Source organism: Balaenoptera acutorostrata, chromosome 1 (genome assembly GCF_949987535.1).
Source record: "Balaenoptera acutorostrata chromosome 1, mBalAcu1.1, whole genome shotgun sequence".
In the NCBI taxonomy this organism is placed as follows: domain Eukaryota; kingdom Metazoa; phylum Chordata; class Mammalia; order Artiodactyla; family Balaenopteridae; genus Balaenoptera; species Balaenoptera acutorostrata.
The window spans coordinates 43,220,807-43,230,956 of record NC_080064.1 but is presented as its reverse complement, the minus strand read 5'-3'; the positions used below and the strand labels follow the sequence as shown (position 1 = coordinate 43,230,956).

Below are 10,150 nucleotides of genomic sequence, written 5' to 3'. Positions count from 1 at the left end.
CAGTGCCTCGCTTGGTCCGCAGCCTCCACCGCCAGGCCCACGCAGCTCCTTCCTGTCTGTCCGCCCCCGTGCCTGCCCCTCCTGCTCTGGGCCCTGCACTTGGGGGCAGTCCCGAGCCCCTGAGCCCATCCAGGTACAGCCCTGGCAAGGCAGGTTCTGCACTTAGGCAGGTGGGAAAGGCATTGGTGACACCATCACCCATCGATACGGAGGACGGGCTCTATACTGGAAGTGGAGGGGCCCGGGGTCGGTCCTGGTGCTGCCACTGGCCCTCTGTGTGACCTTGGACAAATCCCTGGCCGTCCTGGGTGGGCCTCAGTTTCTCCTTGTGAATACTGATGAGTCTCGACGGCTCTGGACGCTAGTGGTCTTGCTCTGGTTGCCCAGGTCCGCTCCCGGGACACCGACGTCCTTGCCAGGCAGGGAGGCGGCGCCCGGCCGCGGCGGGGAGGAGCCACGGGCCCCGCCCCGCCCAACCCGTCCAGGTGCTGCCGCCGGAGCCGCCGCTACCGCTACCGCTGCCACGAGGGGCCGCCCGCGCCTCCATCCAAGTCCGGCCTGCGTCCATGGCCTTTCTGACCGCCTGGAAGGGGGCGGCCTCCGGGGAAAGCGAGCGCAGGTACCAGGCGGGGGCGGGGGGACTCGGCGGGAGGCACTGATGGGACTGAGGGGCGTCTGGAGAAGAGCCGACGGGAGGGGCAGCTGACGGGACAGAGCTGGAGACAGCAGTGTGCGGGCTGCTGGCCGCGGGGTAACGGCCGAAGGGCCCGGGGAGGGGCAGCCCAGCCCCTCTCACCCAGCCCTCCCCCGCCCCCCACGTATCCCTTGCTCTCGTGTTATGGCCCCCAGCAGGGCTGGGCCTGGGGGTGAAGAGATACACCCCCAACACCCCGGTCCCACCCGAGCCGCGCTTCCGGTGCTGCGGCCTGTGAGGGCAACTCAGGTGAGCTGGACCTCGGGCGGGCTGGGAGTCAGGTTTGGGCAGCTACGTCTCCGTCTCGCCTTAGCAGTGTTGCTCACGCACCTGATCCTCCCCAGCGTTGCATGAGCAGAGATAGGGGCACGTGTGCCCCGACAGGTGAGAGCAGATACACTATCCCCCGCCAGGGGTTGTTCACATCTGGGGGCAGCAGTGTGGAGGGAAATCCTGCGTCCCAGTGCCTGCCCATGGTGGAACTGTGTGCACCACAGCTCATCCAAGGTCAGCCCTTCAGGGATGTGTCATTGCCTCCTGTGTGTCACCTCCAACTCCCAGCTGTCCCCACCTCCTGGGTGAGTTGGTGTCTCCAGATGTGTTCTCATGAGAAAGGGGAGAGGGGACAGCCCTGACCTCTCTTCTGAGCTGTGACCCCCAATTTCTTTCCTTTATATATTTAAAGTTCACTCTGCCACTCCCTGGAGAAGGGCAATCTAACTGCCTTCCCAACACCTCCATCTGACTGTCACATGGGCCATCAAACTCGGCAAGCCCCAAATCAAACTTCACATCTTCACCCCCAAACCTGTTCCTCCTCCTGTGTCTCCATGGCATAGTCATCCACCCAGTTGCCCAAGCCTGCAACCTGGGAGTCATCCCTCTCACCTCCCTCCCTCTCCTCCACCCTGGTCTCCAAGTTCTGCTGATTTTATCTTTTTGATGTCTCCCAAAGCTGTTCATTCCCCCTGGACTATTGCAATAGCCCCTAACTTTTCCATTTCCTCCAGTCTCCCCCTTTCCATGCATCCTTCAGACTTGTCTTTTCTAAAGCACAAAGCAGACCATGTCATTTTTCTGCTTTAAAATTCTTCTATGGCTCTCTATCACAGAGGTGAAAGGTCAAGGCTCTCCAGGGGAGAAGCTGTGACCTGCCCACACCCGCTCCCATCACTCTCGGACCCTCACTCTGGTCCGGCAAGAACGACTGGCTTTGTAGGGCTCTCACAACTGTGCTGGGCTGCTCAGGGCTACCTCTGCCTGGAATGCCATCCTCTACTCCTGACATTCACCCTGTAAGATTCAACTTTAGGTGACCTCTTTTCTTATTAAAAAAATTTTTTTTTTACTTTTAAAATAAACTTTTAATTCAAGGGTAGCACATATACAGAAAAGTGCACACATTTTAAGTGTACAGCTCAATGACTCTTCACAAAGTCACCAGCACCCATGTAACCAGCACCCAGATTAAGACACAGGCTATTACCAGCCCCCTGAGTCTCCCTTGTGCCCCTCCCAGCCGCAAGCCCCCAAAGGTAACTATTGATACTATCCTGACTTCTAATGCCATAGGTTTGATTTGTCTGGGGTTTTTTGTTTTTGTGGTTTTTTTGTTTGTGTGTTTGTTTTAATTGAAGTATAGTTGATTTACAATGTTGTATTAATCAGCAAAGTGATTCAGTTATCCATATATATAGATAGATAGATAGATAGATAGATAAGAATATATATATATTCTTTTTCAGATTCTTTTCCATTATAGGTTATTATAAGATATTGAATATAGTTTCCTATGCTATACAATAGGACCTTGTTGTTTTTTTTATATATAGTAGTTTGTATCTGCTAATCCCAAACTCTGAATTTATCCTTCCCCCACCCCCTTTCCTCTTTGGTAACCATAAGTTTGTTTTCTATGTCTGTGAATCTATTTCTGTTTTGTAAATAAGTTCATTTGTATCATATTTTAGATTCCACATATAAGTGATATTATATGGTATTTGTCTTTCTCTGTCTTACTTTAGGTGACCTCTTTTAGAGAACCTTTCTGACCCCACCCTGAGTCAGGCTCAGAGGCTTTCTGGGCTCCAGCATCTTTGCTTCCCTCTCATGGCTCTCATTCAGTTTTTCAGCAAACATTGTTGGGCACATACCATGTTCCAGGCATTGTACTAGGTGCTGCGGATATGGTGTTACTTAAGACATGCAAGCCCCTGCTCTCAGGAGACCACAGTCTAGTGGGAAAGACAGATTAAACAACTAGGCAAATAAACAAGTAAACACCAGAAACAGATGCTGTGTAAGGCTTAAAATAGAGCGACGTGATGGACAGTAAAATCCGTCTTGCCCAGAGCATTCCCTGCAGTGAGGATAGCTCCTGTCAAAGCCTGAGATGTGTCTGAGGAACAGAAAGGTGTGTGTGTTGTTGAGGAGATCCCTGCCTACTGGGATCCAGGAGGCAGGCTGCCCAGAAGAGGGCCGAGTTTGGATTTCATTGTGTGTTGGGAGCCACTAGAGGGCGTTAAAGAGGGGACTCACATATTTAAAGATGATCCAGCTACCCCATGGAGAAAGGATTTTAACGCTGGGGCATGGTCACCCCTTTCTGTCTCCCCACTACATGTGGAGAGGGGACGGGGTTCATCTGCCCCCATGTCCCCGAAGCCCAGCACAGAATGCTTCGGTTTTGATGAGAACCTGGGGGAATGATTTCTGAGGAGGGTGAGATCACAGTTGGGGTGCTGAGGAGTGGCTGGGTTTGCATGGATTTCTTGCCTGCCTGCCCTCCTGTAAGAACCCAGCTGTGCTCTGTCCTGCAGGCACCCTGCGTGCTGGAGTGTAGGTGAGGGCCTCAACACATGTACCTTTCTACTTCAGCTGGAACTTGCTGGACACAAATACCCAGAGAATTCTGACTCCCAGTTGCCCTCACAAGATCTCACACCTGGGGCAACAAACCAGGTCTCCTTTCTCTCAGCTCGGGACCTGTGACTTCTCCACCCTCAGGCCTCACCCACCACGCTGCCTGTCTCCCACAGCCTGGCTGAGGGGTGAAGGGCTTGGGAGGGTTCCCGGCCCCTGCTCTGCCACTTACATACTGGCTCTATGACCCTGATTCAGTCGCCTGACCATGTGAGCCTTAGTTTACTCAGCTATCAAATAGTAGCTACTTACCAAGTGGCGGAACACCTGGTGAAGCCACATTGGTAAAGGACCTAACAAAGAGCCACCGAGCATATTCGGCGACCAGTAAATGTGAGTTCACTGGTATGAGGGAATCTTCCTTCTGAGGTATTTGCATTGAACAGAGGGGATTCAGAAAGGTTTGGGAGCCAATGGTGGGATTCCAGGCACCAGGACTGGGTAGCCAGGGACTGTTAGGAGAGGGAGATGATGCCTGTGCATCTTAAGATGGGGATGGCCACCTACTCGGCCGACAAACAGGGTCCCTTCCCAGTCAAACCAGTAGCCCCTGCCCCCACCCCGTGGCTGCTCCCGTAAGAGACAGCACCAGGAGCAGAGAGGGAAGTGCAGGCAGGCAGAACGCTTTTTTAAACTTAACTAATTAATTTCTTTATTTATTTTGGCTGCGTTGGGTCTTCGTTGCTGCGCGCAGGCTTTCTCTAGTTGCGGTGAGCGGGGGCTACTCTTCGTTGTGGTGCGCAGGCTTCTCGCTGCGTGGCTCCTCTTGTTGCCGAGCACGGGCTCTAGGCGCGCGGGCTTCAGTAGTTGTGGCACACGGGCTCAGTAGTTGTGACTCACGGGCTCCAGAGTGCAGGCTCAGTAGTTGTGGCGCACGGGCTTAGTTGCTCCGCGGCATGTGGGATCTTCCCAGACCAGGGCTCGAACCCATGTCCCCTGCATTGGCAGGTGGTTTCTCAACCACTGCACCACCAGGGAAGTCCAGGCAGAACGCTTTTGAGAGAGTAATTCAGTGGCAGAGCTTGTGGGAGGGAGGGGCCGCCCCAAGAATGGAGGGGCCCTGCTGAAGAGGCTGGGGGCCTGCTGGGCTGTTGTTGACAGATTTCTTGCTCTTGGTTTGAGTGTGAGCTCAAGGAGCTCTCAGATGCCTCCAGGTAGGGAGTTTCGAATTTGGTGACTGGAATCCTTGGGCAGCTATGGGGTCCCTTCCTTGGGACTGGATGTGGACTCAAGGCCAGTGCTGAGTTTTCACCTCTGGGATTCTCAGATCCTGTGAGCTGAGGCATCTGTGATCACCAGACTCATGATTTAAAATTCCAAATTTCTATGATGTTGAAGCTACTGACCCCAGGATTCTGATTTACCCCCTGTTGCTGATGGCAGCTGCATGGGGTAGGAGGGGGCTCTGGTGTGGGAGGCACAATGTGGTCCCTCAGATCCTCAACCCCTGGTGAGGATATCATGGAAAAACTCCAAGTAACATTTGTTCCCCTTTGTCAGTTATGGAGGGATTCTGACTTGGGATATTTTTGGTCCTTTCTTGAGGTCAATGAAAAATAGATTATTTAGGTTGCAATTTCAGTTCTGCCAGCATGCCACATTTCCTGAAATCTCTTCAATCTGTAGCTCTAGTTGCTTGAGTTGCTTTGTCCTTCCCCTGAAAATTTCTGCCTCTCAGCTCAGTTTCTGTCTGTGGTCAGCTCCATTCTCTCCTAATGCTCACCTACTTCTCTACTCAATGCAAGACATGGCTGCCAGCAGTTTCCAAGCTCACGTCCTGGGACAGTAAGACAAAGCAGTGAAAAGTCCTCTGGAGCCCACACAGGTTGATTTTGAATCCTGACTCCGGGCCTTTCTACCAGTGTGACCTTGGACAGGTTGTTTAAGTTCTCTGCGCCTCAGTTTCTTCACCTGTAAAGTGAGGGTAATGGTAGGACTTGCCTCACAGGGTTGTTGTGAGGACTGCATGAATTAGGCTATGCAAAGCACAGAGGACCGTCCTTGACACATAGTCGGTGCTATACCCAGGAGTGTTACTGATTGTTATGATTAGTCTCCCCAGGCCAGGAGAGGAAGGGGCTTCTCCACCAGCTCTAATATGAAAAAGCTCAGGGAAGTATTCCAATTGGCTCTTCTTTAACCAACCGCTGTGTCCTGGGAGGTGGGGTCAAGGAAGAGAACGCACCTCCCGTTCAGCCATTGGGGCAGGAGAGGAGAGGAGGAGAAACAGTTCTCTAAAAACAAGTGGGTGGCAGGGGAGGGTTCAGGGCGGGGAGGGTTGTAGCATCCATGTGGCCACATGGCAGGCCTTAAAATAAAGCCATAGTTTCATGAAGTACCCAAATTATGATTTCCTTGGAGCACCGCTGCCCATCTGTCTCAGTCTTCCAGCTGTCGTTGACCCCCTGGGAGCTGGGAACTAGTCCCTTATGAACCCCTCTTGGGATCTGTGCCACCCACCACCCCCTGCGATTGTGGCTTTGCCAGCCCCAGTCCCATTCTCTCCATGACTACCACCACCTCCCTGGCCTAGAGAGGGTATAGGCTCTTTGCTTTATCACCCCATCCCAAGGGTGGGACAGACCTTTCCCCTAATTCCCTACCACTTGACTAGGACCAGGCTGTAACTTTTAAGGCCACCTTGGGATGCAAGGAATGAGCAACTGAGTTTTATGATTCTATGGCTCCTCTCCAAGCCCCTCAACCATCCTGGAAGGAGCCTTCCTGCAGAACTTCCACTTCTGGGAGGGCCCAATATATGTCTTCCAGCATCTTCCCTCCCAAGAGAGGAGGAAATCTCTGCCTTAACCAAGACAACCAAGCCTTCCTTTCCTTTCTCAAGATCAGCCCTTTCCCAGGTGAACAGCAGTGCAGAAATCTACTGCTTTCAGGTAAAATCCTTTGCCCAGCCTACTAACTGGCTGGTTATATTATAACCCAGACAATTATATTAGGAATTAATACAGTAGGTGGGACATCAGGCACCTGTCCAGGTAGACCTGGGTCAGGTCTATTCCTTTTGATTTCCTTTTTCCCCCATCAGACGAAGTTTGTCCGTGCATGTTCCCTCCCACAGCCTCAGGGGTTCCCCTTACCCCCTTGCAGAATCGCCCTGCAAGTACCCACCCCCTGCAAAAATTCATCTCCAGCTAAGAAACAGCCTCCCCCAGAGAGAGCATCCAAGTGTCAGATTGAAGTAACTCTGCTCTCTTTCCAAGAAAATTGGTGGGTGGGTACTTCCTTTATATCAGTGACTGAAGGGCACACCCAAGCACTGTCCCTGAGTGCAGGCCAGGCCAGTCAAAGGGGGATGGCGGCTCCCCAGGCTCTGAGGACAGCACTGCACTCAAATCGTCACCGTTCTCCACCTTCACTTGCCCCTGCTCCCTCCAGCCACAGCTTCTCTCCCCGACACCCTCTTAACTAGGCCCCTGCCTCCGGAAGACCCTGTGCCCTTCCAGCTCTGATGCCTCAGTGATCTGTAATAACAGCAAGATCTGCCCTTGGCTGCGCCCTGACTTGACAAGCATCATCACCTTCGACGCACCACAACTCTGACCGGGGGCCCTGTTGTCTCCAATTCTAATAGATGAGGAAATTGAAGCCTCCTCATACTTTCTCAAATGCATAGACATTGGGGTTTTCTTTTTAGTACTGGATGTGTAATTTTGTATTCTGCTTTTTTCATATTTTTCCACCTTCTCAAAAACTCATTCATGCAATAAATATTTATTGAGCACCTACTGTGTGCCAGGCACTGTTCTGGGCACTGAAAATATGTTAGAGAACAAAGCTGGAAAAAAACCCAAAAATAAACTCTTCTCTTGTGGAGTGTAGAATTTAGTAGGGAGAGACAGAGACTAAACGAATAAGCAAAATATACAGGATGTCAGATAACAAGTGCTATGGGAAAAATAATGCAGGGCAAAGGAATTGGGAGAATGAGGGCAATGGTTCCATTTTAAATAGAATGGTCAGGGAAGGCCTCACAGAGAAGGTAACATTTGAGCTAAGTCCTGAAGGAGGTGAGGGACTAATCATGTGAATATCTGCAGGAAGAGCATTCCAGGCACAGGGAACAGGAAGTGCAACGGGCCCGAGGTGGGAGCCTGCCTGACATATTTGGAGAAGAGCAAGGAGGTCGGTGTGGCTGAATAAGAGAGTAAAGGGAGATGATATCAGAGAGAGAGATGGGGGTGCAGGGCATCCAGGCCTGGTGGCCATGCGAAGACTTTAACTTTTGCACTGAGCACCATGGGAAGCCAGTGCAGAGGTGTGAACAGGAGCGTGACATGATCTGATCATGTGGGTCTGGTGCTGTGTAGAGAGTAGACAATAAGGGGACAAGGGTAAGAGCAGAGAAACAGGAGACAATGCAGTAATCCAGGCAAATAAATTCTCTATAAATTTAATATCCGCAGAATAGTTCACCCTACAAATTCACTATAGTTCACTGAACTAATTCCTTATTTTTTTAAATACATATTTATTTATTTTTGGCTGCGTTGGGTCTTTGTTGCTGCGTACGGGCTTTCTCTAGCTGCGGTGAGCGGGGGCTACTCGTCATTGTGGTGCACGGGCTTCTCATTGCAGTGGCTTCTCTTGTTGCGGAGCACAGGCTCTAGGCGCACAGGCTTCAGTAGTTGTGGCTCGCGGGCTCTAGAGTGCAGGCTCAGTAGTTGTGGCACACGGGGACCAGGGCTCGAACCCGTGTCCCCTGCACTGGCAGGCGGATTCTCAACCACTGCGCCACCAGGGAAGTCCCTGAACTAATTCCTCATTGATGGGCATTTAGGTTATTTCCAGCTGTATCTTTATTATAGGAAACACTATGATGAACATCAATGTACCATAAATCTTTTGTGTCTGTGATTTTTTCTGAAGACATGTTTGCTACCCAGGTGTTACTGGTCATCTTTCTGAGGCTTTCAGCCCATAATTCCAGCTGCCCTTCAGAAAGATAGTGCCACTTTCTACTCCCACCAGCAGTGAGTGAGGTAGCACATTTGCCCTGAGGGCATGTAGTAAATGTCCAATGGACGCTGCTCTGTCCTTGTGGTCCTGGCCAGGTCTGGGTGCACGTCATAGGGGAAATGCCTCTTCTCTGGACAGCCTTGCATAGTTCCAAAGCTCTTTTGGGTTCATTTGCTTATTTAATGCTCACGACAATCTTGTTATCCCTGCTTTATGGGTGAGGAAATTAAAGCTCAAAGAATAATGATAAGGCCCCATTCCAAGAGCTTTGTGTATTTTATCTCGTTTAATCCTTACAGCAACCCAGTGAGGTTGGTGCCACCAACATCCCCATTTCAGAGATGAAGTCCAGGGTGTCAGAGGTGGGGTATAAGCCCTGGCTTGCAAACCTGCTCTCTGAACCGCTCCCTGCCCTGCCTCGAGCTAGTAGGGTGACTGACTTGCTTGGGGCTGCACAGCCAGGACACGGTGGGGCAGGAGTCCAGCCAGATCTTCCTGGTCCTGCAGCCCAAGTTCTAACCTCTGACGGGATGCCACTCGATGCCAGAAACCCTTCATTAGCATTCTGTATCTTCTTTTCATTCAGAATTGTTCTTGGTCCTTTGTGCCTGACTGGAGGCTCCTTTCTTAGACCCACGCTTGGCAGCTCCTGGAGACCAGACTTTCATAAAAGAGCTCAGATCCCAGAACTGAGAACATCAGAGCAGGGAGGGCCCTTGACTTCCTGGTGCAATCTCTCCCTTTTATATTTGGTGGGGAGAGAGAAACTAAGGGCCAGAGTGAGGCAGTAACTTGTCTGAGGTTCATAGCTAGTCGGGGCCAGAGTCCTTGAGGAGGAAGGCAGCCGGCCCAAGGAGCAGGCCTCGTGCCCCCTAAGGGCCTCTCTCCAGGGAATATTGAAGAACTGTGACTGGTTCAGCCCTCTTCCAGGGCCCTTTGTGGATGGGCCTGTTTACTTGTGAATTATTAACGAGCCCAAGCCTGTAACCTGCTGGGTGGGGCTCACTCACTTTAAGAAAACCTGCTTTACAGTCACCAGCTCAGCTGGGCTGGGAGGGCTCTAGGGTCTGAGGTGGGGAGTTCTGGGCTTTAGAGACAGTGGGGCTGGGGCTGGGGGTGGAGGCTTTCTCCAGGGAGAGGTCTGGGGAAAGGCACTGAGAATAGGGAAGGGGACAAGGGGTCACCCAAGTAATGCTCAGTAAGCCTACCAGCATCCCTGAGAGGTTGGCACTATTATTCCAGGTTTACAGATGGAAGACTGAGATTCAGAGAGGAGAACTGACTTCTCAGCTTAAGCTCCTTCTACGATGGCATCACTTTTCACATGCTCACACCCCTATTTCTGTGACACACATACACACACACACCCATTTCCACACATTTTCTCTACAGGATAGAATTGAGACCTGGTTTAAGATATGGCTAGACCTGAGTCCAAGTCACACTTGGTCCAAGCCTCAGTCTTCTCATCTGTAGGATGGGAGATAAAGCTACTATGGAGCTTTCTGGAGCATTCTGAGGAGGTTTCACTAAACAGATACTTATTGAAGGCCTTCTTCT

General features: G+C 51.5%; 1 protein-coding gene across 1 annotated transcript in view; it reads left to right on the top strand.

Moving 5' to 3' along the window:
* Positions 1 to 507: 507 nt before the first annotated feature.
* TTC39A (tetratricopeptide repeat domain 39A) overlaps positions 508 to 10,150 on the top strand; it is a 52,109-nt gene continuing 42,466 nt past the window's right edge. Inside the window, exon 1 of the mRNA XM_057534150.1 lies at positions 508 to 619. Within this exon, the coding sequence (XP_057390133.1) occupies positions 567 to 619 (53 nt within the window). The 5' untranslated portion in view covers positions 508 to 566. The remainder of the gene's footprint in view (positions 620 to 10,150) is intronic.